The sequence below is a fragment of the Astatotilapia calliptera genome, chromosome 23 (genome assembly GCF_900246225.1).
Source record: "Astatotilapia calliptera chromosome 23, fAstCal1.2, whole genome shotgun sequence".
In the NCBI taxonomy this organism is placed as follows: domain Eukaryota; kingdom Metazoa; phylum Chordata; class Actinopteri; order Cichliformes; family Cichlidae; genus Astatotilapia; species Astatotilapia calliptera.
The window spans coordinates 22101250-22127075 of NC_039323.1; the positions used below are offsets into that span (position 1 = coordinate 22101250).

The 25826-nt window shown below is 42.8% G+C and overlaps 1 protein-coding gene across 1 annotated transcript in view; it reads left to right on the forward strand.

Moving 5' to 3' along the window:
• LOC113016400 (receptor tyrosine-protein kinase erbB-4) overlaps positions 1-25826 on the forward strand; it is a 364753-nt gene that overhangs the window by 213547 nt on the left and 125380 nt on the right. Inside the window, exon 3 of the mRNA XM_026159217.1 lies at positions 6326-6512. Coding sequence (XP_026015002.1) covers positions 6326-6512 — 187 coding nt within the window. The remainder of the gene's footprint in view (positions 1-6325; positions 6513-25826) is intronic.

Genomic DNA, 25826 nt, shown 5'->3' on the forward strand with positions numbered 1-25826 from the left:
TCAACGAGGGTTCATGCACCTTGCTGGTACAAATTAGCCCTCCCACTCACCTTGTTAAGTGTATTTTTTTTAATTTTTTTTTCAAGAAAATACAAGGAAGGGGGAAAAAAGGCATCAGTTTTGGTGCCCACTGTCCACCTTGTTAAATCGGAGCACACAACGCCTACAAGGCAGCGGTGGGCAGCTACTCCGAGTAGCATCCTCCAGCTTCTGTGTTTGCGTTTCTGAGACAGAGCACGGTTGATGCGGCAGGAGGGGAAATGCAGGTGCTTGCGTTTACTTCCCCCCGGACCTCCCTCCTTCCCTCCCTTCCTCCTCCTCCTCCTTCAGCACTGAGGAATGCAGATACATATTGATCGAGAAAGCGTTCAGGAAAAACAAAACCCCAAAAAAACTATTTATGGCAACAGAAGGAAATTAAATAGTGTCAAACAAAATTACAGAGAAAGAGCAAAGTAATCTTTTCATTTAATTGGGTACATTACAACAACAAAAAATCCTTTCTAAGTCTTGTTTTTTTTTTCCCTTTTCGTCCGCTCCTCTCTCCCTTTTCGTTTCCTTTGCTCCTGCTGGAAGGCTTTCCCTCGGTTGCCAAGCAACAGGGAAACAGTTTTTCTTTGGTTTTGCCAGTGGCTCCCGGAGGCTGGCAGGGAGAAGGGGGCACAGTGGAGGCACTGTGGAGTCTGCCAGCAGCCGAGTGCATGCCTACAGCTGGGTCAGGGTTGCGGAGCAGCCCGCGATGCCCCTGGCAGGCACCTGGAGGGTTACGGCGGAGTTGACGGTAGAAGGGGCGAGCTCGCGTAGCACTCCGGCCCTCAGGCTGTAAACATGAGGTCACGGAGGGGTCAAAGTGATGAAACGGCGTGGCTTCCAGCCGAGCGGGGCCACGTCAACCAAAGGCACTCGGAGAAGAAAGCCTTTCCTGAGCTCTTTGTCTTTAAAGGCTGAGTCACAAGTGGCACAGAGTTGCATAAAGTTGCACAACTTTCTAACAAACAGTTTGCAAAAAATATAGCAACACATATTTGAGAGAAAATGATTTCACTGAGGGGTTTTTGACAGGCAGTGGAGTAACTCACAATAGAAACTCTTTCTTCTAATAAGTATGCTAATCAAAGCCTACACTGAAATGGATTCTACTGCTCTTTTATTATGTTGTTCTGTCTCTTTTCAGGTGATTGACACATTGTAATCTTGCTAATAAGCACCTCCAGTGTCTGTTTCCTTCCTATTGTGTTAGTGTTATAATAGGCCAACCTGGCAGGTGCATAGCGTTTGCTTAGCACTCAATATAAAAAGAAGCTAATCTCAGTTACCTGCTATTATCGTGAAACGCAGCCACCCAGTGCGCTGCGTCCTAGCTGTCACTCTCTGCTAATGTCCCCCGGGGGTCAGCAGCCAATCAAACCTCACATTACTCATTTCCTCCCTCCCCTCCCAACCAATCATCCACATCATTATTGGCCTGTCTCTGGTCATTAGGATGTCTCAGTAGCTGCCCTGTCGCTGGATATTTCAAATGCCTTTAAATGAGAGTTTACTATTTAATGAAGATTTCTGCAGGACATGAAGGCAAACGAATGCCATGAATTCATTTCCAGGGCTGAACACAGAGGCTTTTCTGGTGAATTAAAATAAAGACAGTCAAAAATTCAAAGGGCTCACCTCGGCTACAAGTTGAAATAATTGCTGCTTTCAGTTCAAATGCAAGACTCAAATATAAACCAAATCAGAGAACGTGAAAGGCCTGTGCCTGTATTAAATCCTTAACTTATTTTAATCGAGGAGGTGCACAGCAACTCTCTCCAGAAGGCACATTTGTGTAGCGACATTGATGCCCCGTACACTAAAGAAACACATGTTGACATAACCAATTTCTATCATCTAATGCTCTTATTGGTATTCAGACATTTGGTGACTGCAGTCAGCAACCTAGGCAGTTTGTAAGATAGCTTTGGGCAAAACACAGCAAGCTAGCTGTCGTTAACACGACAGTCGCACTAGAGAGAACTTGGAGACCATGACGCAACCAAAATTATTGTAACCGTGCACAATTAACCTTTCATCTTGTTGCTTTTTAAATGGTTACTTTGAGGATGGGGATAAGAACTGCAGCCACTCGCTGTCAACTGCCGTCTTCAAAGAAACTTTTATGTGCAAAGTAGACGGTGATAGTCAGTCTGCTGTCAGTTCATAGTTGATTGGGGTCAAGCTGGCGATTACATGCGGCCTGTCTTTGATAATTGAGAAACGAATTGTGATAAACTGCAAATTTGTTACTGTCAGTTGGAAATCTCCTGTCATCTACATAAACAGAAACTCCTGCAAGAGACTGCTGCCTTTTGCCTTATGAAAGCTAAGATCAGTTCTAGCTCCACTATCACCCTGAACTAGATAAGCAGGAGAAGGTGAAGTAATGGATGAAAATTCAGAAATTCTTTTATAAATGGTGAAGTAGTTGTTGCATAACAGCAATTTAACAGCAAAGCTTGAAACCTTATTTTTAAACTGGCATGTAACCAGGGTTGAATTGTATTCTCTGTTCAGTACAGACTGTCTGACTGTGATTGGAAGCAGGTTTCTCCTATCCAGGTGACCTGTGCAATCCTGCTGCAAGTGTAGTCTGTCCTACCGCCCATCAGTCCGGGGTCTTTCTGTGTGGAGTTTGCATGTTCTCGTCGTGTTTGCGTGGGTTCTCTCAGGGTACTCCGGCTTCCTCCCACAGTTCAGAGACATGCAGTTAGTGGGGCTAGGTTAATTGGTAACTCTAAATTGCCCATAGGTGTGAATGGGAGTGCGAATGGTTGTCTGTGTCTTTGTGTTAGCCCAGACTGGTGACCTGTCCAGGGTGTACCCTGCCTCTTGCCCTAAGACAGCTGAGATAGGCTCCAGCCTCCTTCCCACCCTGAAAAAGGATAAGCGAAAGAGAATGGATGGGTGGATGTTTTTTGCAATTCTACTTTATACTTTACTCTAATTTCACTGTTCCATTACTGAAATCTGGCAGTTATTAGTTAAATATAGCTGACAAAGTAGAGACAGAATTGTTTGAAAGTAGATTAACACTGTTGCCTCAAAGCAAGATCTTGAGTTCAAAGGTCAGGGCCTTTTTGCGTGGAGTTTGAATGTTCTCTCTGGCTGCTGTGGCTTCCTTTCACAGCCCAAAGACATGCAATTAGTGTGTGTTAGGTTAATTAGTGATTCTAATTTGCCCATAGGTGTCAATGTGAGTGCAAATGGTTATCTGTCTCTCTGTGTTAGCTGTGCGACCCTGCACCTCGCCCTATCACACCTGGGATAGCCCCCCCCCATGACCCAGAATTAAATAAATGGAAGAAGATGGATGGATAATGGATAATAAAGTATTGCAGTGAGGTTGCAGGTCTAAGGCACTTCAGTGTTTGGTTCAGTTTTCATGCCTGGAAGCTGTGTCCAGACACAGTAAGGACGCCGAAGGGCATTCTCGCTTTGATTTCTATGCCATTAAAAGTCATTGTGCAGCCACAGGCTTTTAATACCCAAAAGCTACACCCATCTGTTTTAATCCTTACATGGACTTGTTTATAAGCTAACTTTAGCAAGTGCTGTTGACCAATGGTATTGAGGCAAGGGGCATCGGTACAAGTAAACTGGAATCTGTGGAAAATTGATCCTGTTTTTTAACTAAGGAGAACAAGAGGATAATACTCACAAAAAGACGTGCACACTCGCACTTTTAAGAAGTAGTGGGTTCCAATTAGCTTGTCAGTGGTGGTTGGTAAAATGTGTTAGTGCACCATTTAGCAGCTGTTGTGTCTACATTATGTTTGTGATTATCTTTCTTTCTCTCTGTCTGTGAGTATAAGGAAGCCTGCACTGCTGTTTGAGTCACTCACATAACTGATGCACTGCCACAGCGATGGATTTTTAGCATCAAGGGAATAAGCTGTCTCGTAGATACACACACACATGCGCATACACAGATAAAGCTGCATATCTGGTAATAATACTTGATATGAAGTGGCAATTTGGTGTCTGTCTGATTGATGTGGCTGCCAGTTTTCTCAGTTTTCTTCTTATGAGGACTTTTTCTGTTGATGTGTCAATAAAGTGCTAGTCTACTGTTGACATTTAACCCCAAGTTTTCAGTTATTTTTCTTAATTTGTTTAGTGATGACCCAGGGTTGAGGACAAACGCTTTTGTGGAGAATTCATAAAAAAGAAAAATACTCCAAAATTCAAAGAGCCTGCCTTGGCCCCATCCTTATGCCTAACTTGGCAGATGAATAAATTTCCCCCGACAAGTGAATAACGCAGTGGTAATCAGTGTGATTTTTTGTGACTTTTGAGAAGGTCAATTGATGCACAATGAGGCAGATGGTTGAGGTCTTCCATGCTCTTCAGCAAGGCACTCAGCATGCTGAAGCTCTCTATTTTCACATTTTATGAGTCCCTCTCGGGCAGATTATTTTTCTTTTTTTTGTAGTTTCTTCAACAGCATATACTGCTGAAGCCTGTGAAAATAAATCAAACCGATACCATTTATATTTGAATAAGAAGAATATAAAGAATATAAAGAATATAAAGATATGATTGCTTATTGGGTCTATGAATGCGATGTGCGACTACAGATTCCCACCCCTAAAAGAACAGTTGAGGAAATACAATCAGAGAAGTGCAATCAGTCTGCAACTAAGCTGACATTTTAATCATTGTGGTCTGTACATCAAAATTTTTTATGTGGTTGACATTTCAAAATGCAAATAACATGCTCTCTGCACAGAAAATGAGAGGAATGCAATACAGCTTTGACTATAGTCGACAGAGCTAGCAGGCGTTGGAAGAGAGGAATTGGAGGTAAAAATGTAAGTTTCCATTCACTTACAGAGGGCCAGAGGGCCCAGTGGCGCCAGTGTCCGGCAGCTGCGCCTCTGTCAGTGCGCCCCAGGGCAGCTGTGGCTACAATGTAGCTTGCCACCACCTTGGCCACCACCAGTGTGTGAATGTGTGTGTGAATGGGTGAATGACTGAATGTAGTGTAAAGCACTTTGGGGTCCTTAGGGACTAAGTAAAGCGCTATACAAATGCAGGCCATTTACATTTTAACAACCAGTCGTACAACAGTGGGGGTTTAAATCTGAAGTTATGGACTTGGGCGTCATTTATTTATTGGTATCCAATCAATTGTCACATTGGATGATTCTTCAAAACCAGTTGGATTACTCCCTAATTTGGTCTTGGCAACTATGCTCACTGGCTACTGTGTTAAGCTAAAGCAAACATCTAATCGGCCGATCACATAAAAGCAACTCAGTATGTTAAGGCATGTAGACGTGATCAAGATGACCTGTTGAAGGCCAAACTGACCATAACACTGAGGAAGAAATCTGATTAAGGTGTTTTCAACATGACATAGTTGTTGTTGTTGGTCTGAGTATTTCAGAAATACAAAAAAATAACTTGAATAAAAGAGACAAACTGTTTCTCTGTATCTACTGCCGATTCATTTTCTTCGTGGTAGTTTCCATAACATTCAACAAAATATGCAAAAGATGGGACTTTTTGGTATCTTGTAATGTTCAGGTTACAGGCTAATCTTCTTCTGACTGTGATTAAACAAATAAGTATGCATTAGGTAAATGCCAAACTTGCTTGTCCTGCAGAATCAACTAGAATGTGGGACATTGTACCAAGATGTGGAACCTCAGACAAGGATTAAAAAGGATGTTCAGTCCCTCATACAGACACACATGCTGTCAGCCTAGTCAGAAGAGAATTCTCTGTCTACTTTGAGCTGATAGAGACCCAACAGTAACTGGAATAACCACTTATTACAACCAAGATGGGCTCCAGCAACAGAGGATCACAGTAGTTGCTGCTCTTGTCAGCTAGAAACAGGAGACTGAGACAGGCTCGCCTGCTCTGATGATTTGCAAATAATGCTGCAAAACTCAAATGGTGGGGTCAGAATTTGGCATAAACAACATTAAAGCATTAATCCATCCTGCCTGAACGGTTCAGGCTGGTGGTGGTGGTGTAATGGTGTGGGCGATACTTCTCACACCTGCCTACCTCAGTATTGCTGTTGACCAGGGCCATCTCTAAGATATCCAGCCTGGTACTAGCAAGGTTAAATTCAAACTGGAAGCTGGTCCTGAAAACTGAATAAATCAATTGTTAAATATCCTAGCTATGGTGAAAATATGGTTATACATCTATAACAACTGGTTAAAGTTAAGAATATTCGTGATTATGATTAACACAAAGGCTAATGTTGGCTAATTTGATTCGATTGTTCTTCCATTTTCAATCATTTAAAATTATAATTTTTTTCCTTCCCATACAGTCTATCAAAGAAGTGACCGGTTATGTGCTGGTGGCACTTAATCAGTTCGACTACCTGCCACTGGAGAACCTGCGGATCATCCGAGGCACCAAACTTTACGAGGGTCGGTACGCTCTGGCCATCTTCCTGAACTACAGACGGGACGGTCTGTACGGACTAAGGCAGCTGGGATTACGTAACCTCACAGGTCAGAGTTATGTCATGAGTGAAATGTATTTTGAACAATACGCTCAATAACCAGTATGTTCATGTGAAAACCTCTTCACGTTTCTCACTTATCTTATCTTAGAGGACAAATAAGGCAAAATAATTCATAAATAAATAAATAACCCAACCAAAATAAATATATTTTCATCATTTTAGTTATGATAATTCACTCTTAAAAAAGTGAAATGCTTAGCAATTTAAACTCCCTCATAAAATAAATAGCATCTTTTTTGTGAATTATGCATATATTTCCCAGCGCCCTATAAAACATGTTGCCGTTTTCGGCACTACGAATGCTTTGGTTTGACTTGTTTTTAACACCCACATATACAGCTTTAATAGGGCCTTTTTAATTAAGTCACAAATCGGAGTTCGACTTTTGAAGTTACGTATCTGCCGTGCTGGCAAATTAATCTTCAGTGTTGCCATATAGAGAGATCAAATGTCTGTGAAAAGTCCTATTTTCCTGTCAATTACATTTTGTTTACACACTCCAAAATGGGCTTCTTTCATGTAGTAAGTTTTTGGAAGTGATTGTGCCATGTTTTATGCAACAGTTGCTCCCCTTTTTTTCACCCGCTTGTTTTTGTTATGTCAGCGTGGATAAGCTAAAGTGGATTGTATTTGGAAAGGGTAGCTTTTTGTCTGCGCTAAATTTATTTGTGCATAAGGTCCTTGAGTCGCGACCTCTGCATCAGCTAATCTTTGCCATTTTGATGTGACCCAGTGGTAGAGCGACCTTCCAACTGCACTCAGAATAACAGAAGCAAGGACTATGTTGTATTACAAGCTTTGAAATCGTGTTTTTCCTGCAACTGCTTCACTGTCTTACCGAATTACATCCCTGCCACTCAATTTTCTCATTATTTCTATTAGTCATGTGATGTTCACAGATTTAATGGCAGTGCGGCTGCTAAAAGGTTAGTTTTTCCCTGCATGTCGAGGAGTCAGATGTTACCTTTATCTGCCAGCTTGGCTCCAGCATTGCCATCCCTTCCAGAAAGAAACACAAGATGTCTCAGGAAGAACGCTGGCTGACGGACAACTGTCACATGTGATCTTAGGAGAAGCAGTAGAGTCTGGGGGGGTCATGTGTTCTCTTTTACAGCATAATTTGACGCTGTACTTTTGGGAACTGCAGGGAAGATGGTACACAGAGAGAAGGTCAGGAAGGAAAACAGAGTGTTCCAAGAAATGAAGGCGATGGCCAAGACTGGATAAGATGGTGTCATATTTCAGGACGTCTTAAACAGCCATTCAGCCAGTTTTTATTTTAACATATCAAAATATCAAATAAGTGTTATTTCACAATATAGTCGCTATTATCAGTATTTTTCCTTTATATGAAGTGGGGGAAAGGCAACTCAACTGGTGCCCTGCAATCAATAAAAACAGGCAACTTGTGTCACATGTTGACATCATGTCAGAAATTGCAATGAATCTGGGTGCAGAACAGAGCAGTGTGGGATCATGTTGACAGAGAACAGAACAAAAAGCAGAAACATCCAAAGAAGAGCTTTGAATGTCCTTCAAGAAGCCTGGAGAACTATTCCTGAAGACGACTTTAAGAAGGCTGCCTAAGAGAGTTCAGACTGTGCTGAAGAATAAAGGTGGTCACACCAAATATTAAATATCATGGTTGTTAGAATTGTACAAACTCTGTTTTTGCCTTGTATACTGTAATTAAATGTTTCAATAAATGTCTCCAACTATTTCCCATTTTCCACACAAAACACAAAAAGGAGTGGCTCGAGACTTGTGCACACCCAAAAACGAGGTGTAAGGAAACTGTATCAAAAGAAAATGAAAAAGGGTGTCATTCATTTCGTTCTGCATGAAACATGAATCTCTATCTGGCAGAAGAAAGGCGTTCCTGCTGTCAGAAAGGGCAATGAAGGTAAAAAGGCAGTGATGGGAACTGAAAGGAAACAACTCTGGACCTGGGATGGGCATTGTAAGCGCACACCCGGGGAGGCTGTCCTTTACCACATCAGAAAGATTGAGCAACTGAAGGAAAGAATATAAAATTGCTTGGAAATGAAAAATGTCAGTTAAGAACTGCCTGTGTTTGTCTAAGTCTCCTCATGCTCTGTATTATACAGTATCAGTCCATCTCGTTCATTTTATAGTTTAGTAAATGGGAAATGCCTGTTAACTGCTTGTAGACAAGACCGCAAAGGACGGATCACGAAGCCGTTTTGAGTCTGTAGACAGCTTCTGCTTTGTCTTTAATCTTGTTGGATTCTGGAAGAAATTTGTTGGATTCCTTTACTTCGGCAAAACAAGATGAAATTCTTGTTCTTCCAACACGGATGGAGCTAAATCTTCTCGAGTGTTATACCATGGCCAATGGGAAAAATCACATCCAACACGTATGTCCTCTAAAGCACAGCCAAAGGACAAAGACAAATGCATGAGGATCTGCCAGTGACTGACGATTGTTTTTCAAACCAAGGTATCAGAAGTAATTTGTTAGAATTGAATCAAATGAATTAATAATAGAAGATCATTGAGCATACGGTTTATTGTAGCACATTTAGGGTTTGGGGTTTCCTTTTTGTTTTCTTGCAGAGGAGAATGCCAAAACATACAAAAAGGGAAGGATAACAAACTGGCCAAGCCACTGAGACGCTTCTGCTATATCCCACTTTATTGTATTTTGCCTGAGGTTTCTTCTCTGGCATCGATCTGCCTACTTTATTCCTCTTTCCTGTGGGCATTGTAATTTATCCTGCATCTATCCTGCACTCTTGCTTCAGGCAATTTCTTTGTCCGACGTCTCACAGACGAAGCAAATTAAGCTTGGTGTAAAACAGAAGTCACGTGTGTTGAAGTATTTTTGTTACGTCTTTGAAAGAAGGTTCAGCAGGAGCAGTAAAATGTTAGAAGCCCATACATCACCGCTGGTGTTCAGGAGGTTGTTTGGCAGAAATTTATAGTTGGCTCTTATGCCGTTGACTTTGCAGTGGTGTTTATTTATTTATTTATTTATTTTTATGATTGATGACCAAACAGTGGTCCATATTGAACACCTGACAGATTTAGTTTAATATGCAGTGTTTTATGGAGTTGGAACGCTGTGATAAAGGACTCCTGAGAGAGGACACGCTGACATCCTAAGCCAGTAAACCGGTAGGACGCCTTCCATTTCGACCACCCCTACAAAGAGAGCGAGGCCTAAGAGCACCTTTATCCCTGAATGACTCATGATGGGCAACACATTGCTCTTTTCAGTTCCTGTGCTGCAAATAACATGGACTGAAAGGATCACACGCAAGGTGAACAGGAAATGTCATCTCATTGGCCAGCTTGTGTTTTGATTAAGTCCTCCCCCCCCCCACCTTTTTTTCTCTCACAAGAAACAGCTCAAGCAGGTCCACCTGTTCTCTAAGGTGTTTTGTTTCCCCTGAAGTGAAACGATTGCGTGATCAGTGTGCTTCATAAGAAGCCAGGAACGAGACAATGATGCAATTACTGTCCAGCATTTCTGCGTCGTTCCATGTTATCGAATGACGGTAAGTCCAGTAGTTTTTGTGCAACTATCGGGCTGTTGACGGTGGAAGAGAAAGTGTAGGATCCTTTCCGAGTGCAAGAAGTTTCTCCCTGCATTATTTATGCCCACAATGCATAATGCACATCTCCAAATTTCTCTCTCCCCTTTTCTTTTTTTAACATTTTTCTCGAAGCGTTTGGAGATTGCGTCGAGCCGCAGAGGCAGAATTTACTTTGGGTTTCCTGCCTGTCTGCCTGGCACTCCTCCCGTGCCCCGTTTCAGCACATAATCAGGATGGGCGCTTCACAATGCTAGACTTTAGTCCATACCGCCTGATCCCAACACACCCCGGTGCCGCAATTAAGCCAGATGCATATAGATCAGTGCAGTTCCTCTTGATTCCCTCCACACCTCTCCCTGGGAAGAATGGGAAGTACAGTATCTCTCTCTCTCTCTGTTAAGCTGACAATTAGGCCAGCAGATTATTCTCCTTTCCTTAACGACGAGGAAGATAACATGCACATTTGCTTAGATTCATGTATGATGTAATGTACTCATTTGTAATTCATTTTCTATCCCACCACTGCGTCCGCCATATCTACAAGGGATGTATGCGTGGCCAAGGAAGAATATATTCAGCATTTCTCGCTGCACACAATACATTAAACAACAGCTTTTCGGCTACTTTATCCCTCTGTGGATTTAGTACACAGTAGGTGTCCGCAGAAAGCATGAAATTCAATTTGGCTGCGGAGTCAGTATGCATACAGTTGTGCAGTCTTCATGGCAGCGAGGATATAGAGTAATCTGTGTTAAAGTGACTCCTCTGATAGTGACTTGTTCAGCTTCACCCTGTGGTCCTCAAGCTCTTTCTGAGCCAGTATATAACACCCATAGGAAGCCACGAGAGCTGTGTGCATACATACACCACGGCTCGCTACACATAGCAGTGCTAATTACCCCATACGGCGCAGCAGTGGGTATCGTAAGCACCCGAGCTGATGAAGTGCTGCGTGTGAAATGGTTTTCAGATCCAGTTTCCGCCTCTTTCTTTGCTTAACTTTTGCTTTGTTTTCGAGCTTATTCCCCCCCTCTATTCCTCCCCCCTACCCTGTGAAATTGCCCATTTGGATGCGAGCCAAATGGCTCAGCATGCCCCAAAGAGAGCTCCGACTCCAACTTCCCATCTGGCAGCAATGCCCCCTTTGCCCGTGTGCAGAAAGCAAAGCACCAGTTTTTGCCATCCCCCTGTTCGTTTATTCTGACAACCTCTCTTCTTTTATCGCCCACTTTCATTCAGACTCACTGGGGGGAATAGTGACACTGCTATGTTTTCACAACCTGGCAGCATCCCAAGGATCCCCTAATTTAAAACTAATAATTTACTGCTGCTGTCTCGCTAATTGCAGCATTTTTGTGGGCATTTTGAATGCATTTAGGCCAAATTACCAACAGCAGTTACTGCTGAGATGAATTGATTAACAGACTTGATTATAATTAACCCCATATGCATCTTCATTTTTAGAGCATGACTATTGATTTACCAGGTCACGGGGATTCTAAGTTGTTTATCATTTTCACAGTCGCTCAGCTTGGCTAGATCAGCTGAGCAGATGGTGATTTTTCTTCGTGTTGGAGGAGATTTGTGAGCGAATGATCACCAGATCACTCCAGTATCAGTTGAATGCATCCTGATCCCCAAACGTCTGATGCTAATAAAGATATTCATTGGTATCCATTCTTTGACCCTCCAGTAGTGACAACAGTGGATACTGTGAGATATAGTTTCTCTCCTGGAGAACACAAAGATGTAAGAACCACGTTTTCCAGCCGTAAAGAAGTTTGCATCCCATGTACCTGCCGCTTATATTTTTTTTGTAAATCACTTTTTACTTTCACCCTCTGTTTATAAAAGTGGTTTCTTTTACTCTTTCTTCTCCTTGTCTTTTTGTTGTGTTCATGTTTCTGTCTTCCTGTTTGTCTCCTTAACTTCTGTCTTGTCTCTCTTTCAGTTGCTTCCTGTTTTATTTCATGCACTTTTTGTCCTTGCAGTTTACTTCCCCTTTTGATCCTTTTCCTCTCCTTATCATCTTGATTCAGTTCAGTTGCCACCAGCAACCACCAGTCACTTCTTCCTTGTGATTGGTTTTGTGACTACCAGACTGCCACAGTCACCCAACTTTTAGAAGTCCTTGTCTGTAAACACCAACTACTAGCCTAGTGTTAGTAAATCTTGAAAAAGTTTGACACTGACAAAGAACCTACACCTTCACAGTAAATGTTGTGACATATTGACTTTTAAGGTGAAAGTGAAGGTCTCCGTTTCCAGTCTGTGGAAACCTTTTCAAGTTTCATTGCTGCTCAGCAAGTAGTTGGTAGGTGTTTGCAGAATCTGCCCTGGTTGGGTACATAAAGTCAGTACTGCATAACCTCCAGGTACTCTTAGCAACTGCCAGAAACCTTCAGCCAGTCAAAGAAGAGTATGTTTGCCAGGAGATCACTGATGACAGCCACCTTCCTTCAACAACCAGTTACTAAATGGTTGTTGAAGATACCTCTCTCACCCAAAGTATCTACCAGTGGGTTGCCATCTAATTTCTAGGCTTTATCCCCGCTCATTGCAAAATAACACTTAAACACCGATGTGGTTAATGGTGATGCCACAGTGTCTATTAAAACATCTGTATGTAACGAACTGTTAACATAACCTGGTGCAGCACTTCACTGATGACAGTGAATACCTTGTACATGATGGCAGCAATGATGCCAGGAACATAGGTTATGTGTACATCGCATTAATATAAAACCAGTAAGGTTTTGCATATTTAAAATGAATAAGAATCAGACATGCAAAAAAAGCCTCTGTGTAAGCTGCGCATTTCTCAGCTACTGAGAATGAGCAAACTTCCTCTTCTTAAGTTTTAGAAGTATAATAAAAGCTGGATTTGATCTATACAGTAAATCCCTGCAGTGGAGAGTACAAAGATCCTGCACATCAAAGCTATTACATCCTCTGTTTATTCTTTTTAAAAAGCATACACCTAAAAAGAGGAATCCTGTAGCTCATATTAAGACAACTGACTCTTGTTGCCTTTTATTCCTCCACGCTTGCCTCCATTTGTAACTTTTCCCACCTCTTCTTCATATCCCAAACTGGCAATTCAGAGAGATATGTTTGTAGACAATAAATGTTAGGCGCTCTTTTCCATTTTGCTTCCAGTTTCCAGCAGCATTCCTGTTTTCCCTGTTATGGAATAAAAAAATTAAATAAATATTGGGGTAAAAAAGCAACCATGATAATTGTGTTTGGAATTTGTATAGAAAAAAAAAACTTCCAAGGCCTCTTTATTTAACATAAAGCTTGTGGTGTGATCTCCAAAAAGTGGTGTAATTACTGAAAGATCAAATAGAGCAAAAGCGGCTAATGCTAATACCCACTCACACTCTGGACTGTTATGAGGAAGAGGGAGAGTAGAGGGATGGGGCCCATTAATAATGAATCCAGTGTCATCATTAAGGCGGCAAATGATTAAAACATATCTCCCAGCTTCAAACGCTGCTTTGGTACCCCAGAAAATGCTGCAGTCGTGGATCTGCAAAGCAAGAGAGCCCTTCAGTCTGCTTGTGAAATAAAGTTTTGCTTTTTTTTTTCTTTCATCTTTATCCCTCTTTTTGGAGTGTTGAAAGACCAAAGCACCAGCATTCCTTTTTGAAAACAAAAAACACTTCAGAATTATGTAATGTAATGCAACCCGTAAATCCACACGTTTCTTACATATGAACTTTCATGCAAAGTCAGTTTGGAAATCATTTTGCAGCACATTCCTGAGGGCTCTTACTTGTGCTGGCACTTGGAGAAAAGGCAGCCGGGCCAAAAGAACCTCAGTCAAACCTGCTGTCATCCTGCTGTATGTCTGCACACAACAGGACGACACGTCTGGCTTTAATTTTTTCTTCTTTTCACATCTTATTTCCCATACTTTTTTCTCTTTTTGCACACAGAAGTCGCTGGGACTGTGCTCAGTTTTATTAGTGTAGTTTTTTCCCCTTTCTTTTCCAAGTTCTTTGACAGGAATACCCAAGAGGCTTCAGGGTTGTCTCCATTATTGGCTGTGGCATGTCTGGAAGGAGGGCAAAATGATCTCTAATGGAGTGGTAATAGTACCCCAGGGCAGTAAGCCTGCTTCCCAGTGCCCTGTTCTTTGATGTTTGGATTCACTTCCACTGGCTGACACATTGTACTTTATAGGTCAGTGTTAGCTGACCGTGGCTAACTGAGTTACCTGCACACCTGAAAGAACTCCCAGAGAGCAACAATGGCTTTACACCATAATACCATATAAAGCCAAAGAAAAGCCTGTTTGAACCCTCCCCGACACTAGTGTATGCAAAATTTTCTAAATCCCTCTTCTAAGGGAGTCTGCAGCAGTCGATCTATTAGTCATAAGTCAACAGGCCTGATAGCAACTCTGGCAATGATGGCATTGATCTGTCAAGATCACCAAGCATAAACAGACTGACTCATCACTCCCTGCTAGCATGCACCAAGCTCAGCACATCAGAGACTGGGAAGTTACTTACCCAAGAGGCTTCCAAATCTACAAGTGGGTTTATATGAAGTATTAAAGACTGCAGTCACAGTAGAGTTTTTAATGTGATCTACAGCTAATTAGAAATAAGGAGCTTTATGTGTCACCATACTGGTTGTCAAATACTGCCTTTTAGAGTGCTAACAGTCTTTTTTTTAATAGCAGCAAAGTTCAAATTCAGAGGCAAGAGAGGTTGCAGTGGTTTAGGTCCCAATCAACAGTCCCACAGAGTGCATGGTCCAGTCACTAGGCATAGCGACCAATTAATGACACCCTAGTAACCTGGTTAAATAAAAAGGTGTATTCCATGACTGGTTGGTAAGCGATTGCTAGAGGGTGGCTACTGACATAACCACTTTCTGGAGGAAAAATTGGTTGCAGAGACGTATACAGTGCCACACTGATTGCTTTGGTTGCTATCATATTGCTGCATTCACCCACGGTTTGCATGAAAGATGCCAAACGTTAGTGATAAGTGTTGGTTGCAGTGGCGATGCACTACTTATACATTGAAGATGATGATTTCCTGTTTCCAGTGTGTGTCACACTTTTTCAGGTTTCACTGCAGGTCAGCAACTAGTTGGTGAATGTGTGTAGACATGTCTTCCATGCAAACTATGGGCAACCATTACAATCTGCTAGGAACCAGCAACTGCAAGGTGGTTTTCGCTGCAGCATCATCCTCTTTGCAACCAGTTTCACCTTGTAACTCTAGCAACCACTCGACATCCAGCTGGTGAATAATTTTTTTTCTGACTCACTTTTACTCACTAGACTCTTGAATAATCAGGGCCAATCTTATCTTAGAAACCTCATGATACCGTGTCACCCTAACAGATCACTTTGCTTTTTGATAAAGTTTATACAGGGAGTGCAGAATTATTAGGCAAATGAGTATTTTGTCCACATCATCCTCTTCATGCATGTTGTCTTACTCCAAGCTGTATAGGCTCAAAAGCCTACTACCAATTAAGCATATTAGGTGATGTGCATCTCTGTAATGAGAAGGGGTGTGGTCTAATGACATCAACACCCTATATCAGGTGTGCATAATTATTAGGCAACGTCCTTTCCTTTGGCAAAATGGGTCAAAAGAAGGACTTGACAGGCTCAGAAAAGTCAAAAATAGTGAGATATCTTGCAGAGGGATGCAGCAGTCTCAAAATTGCAAAGCTTCTGAAGCGTGATCATCGAACAATCAAGCGTTTCATTCAAAATAGTCAACAGGGTCGCAAGAAGCGTGTGGAAAAACCAAGGCGCAAAATAACTGCTCATGAACTGAGAAAAGTCAAGCGTGCAGCTGCCAAGATGCCACTTGCCACCAGTTTGACCATATTTCAGAGCTGCAACATCACTGGAGTGCCCAAAAGCACAAGGTGTGCAATACTCAGAGACATGGCCAAGGTAAGAAAGGCTGAAAGGCGACCACCACTGAACAAGACACACAAGCTGAAACATCAAGACTGGGCCAAGAAATATCTCAAGACTGGTTTTTCTAAGGTTTTATGGACTGATGAAATGAGAGTGAGTCTTGATGGGCCAGATGGATGGGCCCGTGGCTGGATTGGTAAAGGGCAGAGAGCTCCAGTCCGACTCAGACGCCAGCAAGGTGGAGGTGGAGTACTGGTTTGGGCTGGTATCATCAAAGATGAGCTTGTGGGGCCTTTTCGGGTTGAGGATGGAGTCAAGCTCAACTCCCAGTCCTACTGCCAGTTTCTGGAAGACACCTTCTTCAAGCAGTGGTACAGGAAGAAGTCTGCATCCTTCAAGAAAAACATGATTTTCATGCAGGACAATGCTCCATCACACGCGTCCAAGTACTCCACAGCGTGGCTGGCAAGAAAGGGTATAAAAGAAGAAAAACTAATGACATGGCCACCTTGTTCACCTGATCTGAACCCCATTGAGAACCTGTGGTCCATCATCAAATGTGAGATTTACAAGGAGGGAAAACAGTACACCTCTCTGAACAGTGTCTGGGAGGCTGTGGTTGCTGCTGCACGCAATGTTGATGGTGAACAGATCAAAACACTGACAGAATCCATGGATGGCAGGCTTTTGAGTGTCCTTGCAAAGAAAGGTGGCTATATTGGTCGCTGATTTGTTTTTGTTTTGTTTTTGAATGTCAGAAATGTATATTGGTGAATGTGGAGATGTTATATTGGTTTCACTGGTAAAAATAAATAATTAAAATGGGTATATATTTGTTTTTTGTTAAGTTGCCTAATAATTATGCACAGTAATAGTCACCTGCACACGCAGATATCCCCCTAAAATAGCTAAAACTAAAAACAAACTAAAAACTACTTCCAAAAACATTCAGCTTTGATATTAATGAGTTTTTTGGGTTCATTGAGAACATGGTTGTTGTTCAATAATAAAATTATTCCTCAAAAATACAACTTGCCTAATAATTCTGCACTCCCTGTAGTTATGGCTGGATCCGGTGACCCTAAATCCTCCTTTAGTTTTGGTACAATAGGTCTAGGCTGCTGGGAGTGATGATGCACTCAGTGCTTATTCTTCAATTATATTTGGCATGCAGACTGGAGCCAGGGATCGAAACAGCAACTTTTCAACCAGTAGATTACCTGCTCTACCTGCTGAGCTACAGCTGTCCCATATGGAGGCTGCCTGATTGCTGGGGATTCCTCTGTATTATTGTAGTGTCTTCACCTTCCAATATAAAGCACCCTGAGGCAGCTGTTGATGCGATTTGGCGCTATAAAAATAAATTTGAATAGAAATGAATTGAATAACATTGTTAAGCATTTAACGGGACTGTTTGATAAATGACTTCTGAAACATTTTTCTAATGAATTCAAAAGTTAATAAATGCACTGTGGTTATAAAACTAAGAATTAAAGGCAATAATGCAAAAAAGCAGTCATTTTCACAAAGTCAGACGGTGAGTAAATTGTCCCCTGCTTTCTCCTTTGTCGGAACATCGATACTTTTCGTGCTTAAACTCAAACAACTGCTATTCAGAGTGAAACTGCTGTGTGGCGAGCCCGTATGAGTCAGCGTTTCCACCCGGCACTTCTTGGAAATCCAGTCTAATCAAACTAAATAACCGTGACTTCATCAAACTTGCTCATTAGAGCTGAATTAATTTTTCGGGAGATTAGAATTGCTTGTGACCAGAGTCTTGTGTTCCCATTCTAAATGATCTGAAGCACAAGATGTAAGCATCGTTTCATTCCTTAACAGAGAGAGAGAAACCTCAGTGTGCTCGCTGATGTGATACAGGACATTACTTGACATTGCTGCTGTGTCAGGATGATGTTTTGTCCATCGGATGGGTATGTGAGGTTTTTTTTAACCACTCTTAAAGACAAAACGAGGCTGTATCCGGTCGCTGTCTGAGAACAATTATATTCAAAGCGGCTGATTGTTTGTCTCGCCCACGAGCCTCGCGCCACCCTTTTGACATTGCTACATATTTGCATGCTTTGGGCTCTTGGAGTGGTGAAGGTGTGTTGTGCAGCTTCCTCTCTTCACTCTCTCCCAGGCGTCCGTAACCCGTTTGACTTTGTGCTTTAATGACATTTTTGGGTCCACTATTTTTTAAGTCTTCCCCCCTTGAGATTCCCCAAAAGAATGAATCCATTAGAGTGTTGAGCAGACCAGTGAAGGACTGCGTTTGCATCTGCTGAAGAGGCCACGTAATCCAAAGCTAGAATCCAGCAGAGGGGGGAAAAGGAAGTGTCCTGCCGGACTGGCTCACAGTACCTGACGCTAAATATACAGTAGAACCAGATGGAGGTAATTTACTGGTCATAGTTGATTTGCTAATGCCTGTCTGTGTGTGTGTGTGTGTGTGTGTGTGTGTGTCGGTGTGTCCTAAATTACCCAAGTGGAGGGATGAGTGCTGCAGCTCTGTGCCAGAAAATGACAAATTGCCCATTTAGCCCATTGTAACTGTCAGTTCCAATGCAGAGGGTTAGTTCTGTTTTTAACACTTCTTAAGCATTCTGTGTCATGAAAATATGTAATGAGTCTAATCTGAATTACAAAACGCACGTCAGGGCTGACAGAGTGCATGCATGCTCGTGCACATTTTTCTGCACCTCTGAGGAGAACTTTTCTTTTTTCTCTTCTGTTTTTTTCTGGCACCCTGACTCCAGAGTGGACATTTAATAATAGCCCACATTTCAAGTTATGAGCTCGGCCGCGCAGGCAGTTTTACTGTCTTCACAGCTCCCCTATGGTCCATTCGTAGCGCCCTCTAAATTTAAGTTTGATGTTCTTATCTTGGACAATTGTACCAAAACACCATTTCCAGCACAATAATAGAGCAGAAAGTGGACTGACTGTCGGGCTTAATCCGCTGTAAAACGGCCTATCACTGGTGTTGGAGGGGTGGACACAGCAACACGGCCTGCAGTTCTGAGCTTGTTTGTACTGTGAAGCTGGCAATTTCTTTGATGAGTGAGTTCCTTGACCTCGAGGTCAGTATATATAGAAGTAAATCACTTTTTTTTTTTTCAAATTTCTCATTTTTTAAAGTTTATTTTCACTTTAAAAAAAACAAATCAAACACCCTCACCCAACACACACGCACGCACATCATCGGCGCTGGCTATTGACGACCGTTCGTTACCCTTATTAGTATTCAGCGGCTCTCTCATGGTGTTTGGCTGACTCTTTTGTTTGTCCGCGCTGATTGGAGGGGCCTCTGGTTAATTTAGATGCAGGGAAGCCGGTGACAGAAGAGGGCTTATTAGGGTGAGCCCATCCGGCCTTAAGTGCAGAGTCTCCAGTTCCATTTTCATTTGCCTCCATTATTGAATTTGCTGGCTTCTCATTCACCCTGATTGCATTTTGTGTCACCTCTAAAAAAAAAAAAAGGGGGGAAAGAAGAAGGTAGAGCTACTGTGAAACTCCGAAGGGACGCTCACACTGAGATGGTTCTGAAACCAGTTTGAGAAACGTCTCTGAAACTTTTCTTAATCTCGATGGCTGTGGAACCTGTGTGCCTGTGGGTGTCAGAGAAAAGGATGAATTTAGGAAAAAAGGGGGAATGTTTATGTCTCTGTGTGTGTTTATAACGTAGAGAGGGAGCGTGACAGATGGGTGGAGCAAGAGTGGGCGGAGGAAAAGAAGGAGAGTGATGGCAGGGATTCATTTAGCGTCCATTGAAGCTTTAGAAGTTTCAAAGAAAAAAAACAACAAAAAATTGTCATCTCTGCCGCCTCCGCCTCCTACACCGCTTCCATAATCTCCTAACGTGAAGCATTTTTCATAAGGATTCATCGCAAAACAATATCATTCGAGACTGCGAAATTTAATCAGGGGCTTTAAAACACAATTATGGTTATCAGGGAGGACACGGCTGCGAGCGCTCCCGGATCGTGGAGGAGGAAGGAGGTTGGGAGGGTGGAGATGGTAGAGTTGCGGTGAAGAGGGGGGATGGGGCGGGGGGAGGCGAAGGTGGAAGGGGGGAGGACCTCCCCCGCACTGTCTGCACCCCAGCGCTCCTCTCCCATTTGTCACCGAGCGCAATATCTCTTTGGCTGGCAGAGCTAATAATGGAGAAGTGTGTGTGTGGGGGGGTGGAAACGGGACTCTGGAGACCCACCTCCGCCTTCCCGTGAAGATCAGATAAGTTCTCCTCAAGTCAGAGGCCCAGAGCCACCGCGGATTTGCTTGTAAGGGCTGTATCATTTATAAGACGCAGCAGGAGCGGTTGACAGCTTTTTAGGTGTGTGAATAATGCAGGCCTTTATAAAAATGTGCAGCGGCGGGAGCAAAAGAAACGTTTTCCCCTCCTCCTGGAGAAGAACAACGCTTTACCCACTTTGAGCTTAGAAAAGTTCACTTCATTTCGGCCGCTTTCACGACCCGAGCTCTTTTGCTGATGTGTTGCTTTTTATGTGTGTGTGTGTGTGTGTGTGTGCCTCCAGGCAAACCAGTGGTTGTTTTCTGTCTCTATTATCTTGGCAATCTGCAGCCATTTATCTACCAGCGGCTCGTTTGCAGGCTGGAGACTTAACAGTTATTCACGGGATTTGGAAAGTCGTCTTCACTTAAGCAGCTACTTTCTCAACACACTGGGTTGTTTTTTTTTCACTCCCCCCTTTTTCCCCCCTCTTTATAGCAAACATGCTCCAAGGCACTGTACAGTAAAGTTCTTCACAACTACACACACACAAACACACACGGAGGGTTTCCTCGGGGACCGACTGCTTGTTTTCTAGTCACATCATGTTTTCACCTGAAGTCGTGGGCTTTCTGAAGTCTTACTGTAAATTGCCCGAGCAGAGAAATCCGCAACTTTAATTACGGCGTTTTGATTTTGCTCAGATTGGCCAGGTGCATACACATCAGTGCACACTCAGATCCTGCCAACCATAGTACCAATTAACTATGCGGTTCATGCGCACACACACAAACTCGGGATTCCCAAACACTGTGTGTCTTTTGTTCAGGAAATCTTTTTGTTCTCTCTCTGCTGGAGTGGAGGCAAGTGTATGGCGAGCATTCCAGCCATAAGATAAAAGAGACTTTTTTACACTAGAATGAAAAAAAGAACTCTTTATTGTTCCCCTGGTCTTACTGATCCCATTGCGCTGTATGCTTGTAGCCTCCTGTCTGTGTGTGTGTGAGTATTTGAGTGGAGTTCAAAGTGCTCTACGATGGATGCCAGTTGGCTTAGCACAAGGGAATTTTGTGGGTGGATATTTTGTGTTTTTGTTGTGGATCCCATTCTTGGGAGGATGGTGGAAGTAGTCAGACTAAGGTAACCACTTTTTGTTTTATTCTGTCTCCAACTAAGTAAACTGTTAGTTCAGTCATTCCATTAAACTCAGCCGCAATCCCAGCAGATCAGCTCTTCTCGGTGCCATCCTACATCTGTGGATTTATGGGCTGATACTCTTTCACCAATCCATATTAAAGCTGCTTTAGGCTGTTGAACCCTCTGACGTGCAGGCCTCGAGAGCAGCTGGCAACCCCTAACAACTTCAACTCGCTCGGGAAAAAAAATATATTCCCCAATGGATTGGCAAGCGAAATCTGGAAAACTCCTTGTGATTTTTTGCTTTGTTTTCCACATTCAGATTGCTGTTGTTTGCTGTTTGCATGGAAGATGCTGCAAACAAATCAGTACTAACTTACTGGGTGATAGAAAAGTGCAGTGCAAACCGAAGACCAAGAATATTCACCTTCAAAGTTGTGCATCACCACTGGAGCCAACACACTTCAAAAGGGAGAACTTTTACTTTGGTTTGTGTCACACTTTTCACACCACGTTCTCTGCCAGCCTCTCTCCCTTCTGACGACTGGGGTCCTTTCCCAAGTAAGGAGATGCACTGCAGACATATTTGGTGTCCAAGTCCGTGGCCATCCAGAACTTGATCCCAAATTTGTCTGGCTTGGTTGCGATATACTGTGTGAATGGACAACGAACCTTGGTAGGGAACAGCTGTTCATCTATGGTCATGTGTTCTCCTGGAGTGAAACTCTTAGCACAGTTCTCGTTGAAGCGTGTCCAAATGTCGGAGATCGCCGCAAATTTGTCTGTTTTCACCCGTTCTGCCTGCGCGTCCTTGTCATCAAATCGAAGGTGTTGCATAATTGAAATGAATCTATTTCGGGGCATTGTCTCTTTGATTACTGGCACCAGAAATCTTTCTGACCAGCAATCCACAATGACACCAACAGGACACATAATTGCTCTTACAAACAGGATTGAAATGAATGCCATCAGTTCATGAATTGACAAATTCCAGTCTGGCTCTGTTCTGCGGGCTTGATGTACCGCGCACTCTCGATGGTCTGCAGCAATCCCACGTCTAAGAGGCAAACGAAGCTTTGGAGCACACTTGTAATCTTACGCTGTCAGAAGATGCAAGATAAACAAATAGAAAATGGTAAATTTGCATGAAGCTCACTCTAAATGGGTTTATTTATAAATATCATATGTAATATGGCAATGACAAACCTTAGCAGACTCTGTGGGTCCAGCTTGCGCAGTGAAGCACGAGCTATTTGTTGCTGCACTGGGCATTCCAATGTTCTCCTCAACCCACACAGTGCTGTCTTTTGCCGTGTGGCTCTGGCTGGGCTTCCCAGTATCACGGGGCCTCTTCTGTGGAGGCATATTGGGTTCTTGTTCCGTCTCCTTTTCAGATTCTTCTGAGGAGGTATCAGTGGCCTGCTGGACAAATGAAACCTCTCCTCCATCAGAATATGCTTCGTCCATTTCCTGAAGCAAGGCAAAGCCTGTTGCGCGGAGAGGTTCTTCCTGCATGGCAGTGATACGGAGGCCATCCTGATGTGTGTTCTCAGAAATGCAAACAAGAAATGATTCTCCCGCCTGGGTCGGTCTGCTTTTATGCACAGCACTGTGCTGTAGTCAAGCAATGCCACTTCCTCACATACACAGTGACAGTGGAACAATGGAAGATCTGTGCTGAGAGTCAAGGAAGGTGTAAATGTGTGTCTTTCATATTTGCAGGTCAGTCAATGTGTGGGATATTTTGTATAGATACGGCAGGCATTTCTGAAAGTTGTAACACAGAGGTTAAAGGAGCTTGTAAAGAAAAGCGTCTGGACTTCTTAAAGAAGTCTTTTTTCCTACTCAGAAATCTACCAGTGACAGAAGCAATTGTAAGGAGGTTTTAGGTGCAGCACCATATACCTCCTTGCTGCGAGTTTTGTCTTGTTCACGCACCATCTTGTCTGGGAATACACATTTTTCCATAGCAACCTGTAGTTGCCAAGTGTTCATTGACCAATCTCTAGGGTTGCATGACCAAAGCCTTAGCAACTGATTTGACTGGAAAATATATGTTTTTACCTTTGACTAATGGTTTCCAGATGGTCACAGACCAGTCTCTACACTTATGTGAGTTGTGCTTTATAATCACTGTGCATTTGCACATTTTGCAACCCACCTCCACTCAAACTCATTCTTTTACCATTGCATAAAGCCTTCTCTTTACTTACAAGATGGGTAAGTTGGGTGGGGGCCTTGCTGCTACTTTCCATGCCCTGTGCTCTCTCTCTCTGCCTTACGCATTCTGAATGTGTTCATGCAAAGTTGGGGCGATCCTCAACACCAAATATAAAATATCTCAAGCAGAAATGACTTCCTTCTTTTTACTTTTGATTATAGTTGGTCTGACTGAACAGTTAGATTGAAAATCAGCACAGCAAACAGAACACAATCTCTCCGCCTCTCCGTTTCTGTAACTTTACTTCATTGTCTCTCTAGTGAGTCATTATTTTCCAGAGTCACAGATTTGTTGCCGTTGCAGTTGTGTAATGTTCATCGGTGTTCCCTGAAGAGGTTGCACTCTAAGAAAATGAAGGCAATTTGTTTCATTCCCCAGTTCGGCACCTTCTGTCATGCCAGCTGTCAGTGCTGTGTCACAGGCCACACAGAGCACCAGGAACTGATGCATGTAAATGACTACAAAGAGCTTACACGTCTCTTAGACAACACACATACACACACATACCATAATTCTGAGATAAAAGACAATGTTCAAACAATCCTTTTGCCTGCTGAGTCTCCAGTAAAGGCTTCTTGAAAAAATATATTTGTGAAGGATGACAATACTTGTAAATTCACGCAGCATTAATTCCCTCAGCGCTAAACCACATTCATGCAATCCTTTCCTTTCAGTTACTGTATTTCCCTATTTTTAAAACAAAAGATTATTTACTCTGACTGATTCTTTCCACTGTGTTAAAAATGCTCTTCTGTGTCAACGCTGAAATACTGTTTGTTAATGCTTCAGGATAAAAGTATTAAACATTCACAACTTGAGGTTCTGCAAGCTGTTAAAATACTTTTGAAAATAATGGGAAGGGATTCAAGTTCACTGGACCCAAACTGATCAGCCTCAAGATTAAAACCACATTCGTAATATAGTGTGGGTCCCTTCCCTTGCTTGCTGTGGCATTGGCATACAACCTATGCAGATGTCCTGTGGTGTTTGCCACTGGGACATTGGCAGCAGAGTGGGTGATCCATGGATTAAGCTTGCTCCAGCTTCTCAATTGGGCTGACACATGGGGAGTTTGGATGCTGGGTTAATACCTCAAGCCTAGTTTATGGTCACTGCATTGGATGTTGTGGATCACCACAGCCTCTTAACCATTTGTGCTGGTGCTTGAGAGACAAAGCGCTCGCTTCAATCTTAACCCGAATGAAAGGTGTCGCAACTCAGGCGCAACCACTAGGAGAAAAAAGAATTGAGAAAGTCAAAACAGGAAGCAAAGTGATTGTGGCGTTATTTTCAGAATTGTCTCTAGACAGTCATTTATGTTTGCAAAATCTCCCTCTCTGTAACATAAGAATCATCCCTCTGGTGACTAAATGACCATCTGAAATGACACCAAAGCGAAGAATGGCAGTCATAACGTCATAAGAGCAGTAATGTTGGGTGTTAAGGAGGTGTTGAGTTCTTTTTGGGTTTTCTTGAGCTGTTATTTGAAGTTTTTGTGGTGCCGCTGGGTAGTTGAGGTTGTGCTTGGTCTGCACTAAAGTTGAAGTTGGTGGTATGTGTCAAATTCAAATTCAAATTTAATTTGTCACACACACACAACCATACACAGTATGACATGGGGGGTGAAATGCTTGTAGCTGTTCAATGCCCGACCATTAAATGACAGAAAAAGGTTTTACAGTATTTACAATTTACAGGTTACTACAAAATTTACACATTAACTTAGAAATTTACAGTAAAAATGTGCAAATAGCAGAAAGAGATTATAAAGATTATAAATTACAGGAAGTGTGCATAAAGAAAAACCAGAGTGCGTGTGGTGATGTGATGTGTGTGAGAGTCCAGTCTTATAGTGACGTGTTTGGGAGAGTCCAGTCCTACACCTGGTTCAGGGCCCGAATAGCCTGGGGGAAGAAGCTCCTCCTCATTCTCTCTGTTTTGGCCTTAAGGAAGCAGAAGCACTTCCCAGACCTCAACAGTGAGAAGAGTCCATTGTTGGGATGGGAGAGGTCCATCATAATCTTCCTAGCTTTGGACTTGCACCGCTTGGTGTAGATGGACAGCAGGTCAGGGAGCTCTGATTGAATGATGCGTTCGGCCGAGCGCACCACTCTTTGCAGATCTCGTCTGTCGTGCTTAGTGCTGTTCCCAAACCAGGTGCAGATGTTTGCCGTCAGGACGCTCTCGATGGTGCAGGAGTAAAAGTTCTTGAGCACCTTCAGTGGCAGATGGAAGTCTCTTAAGTCTTCTGA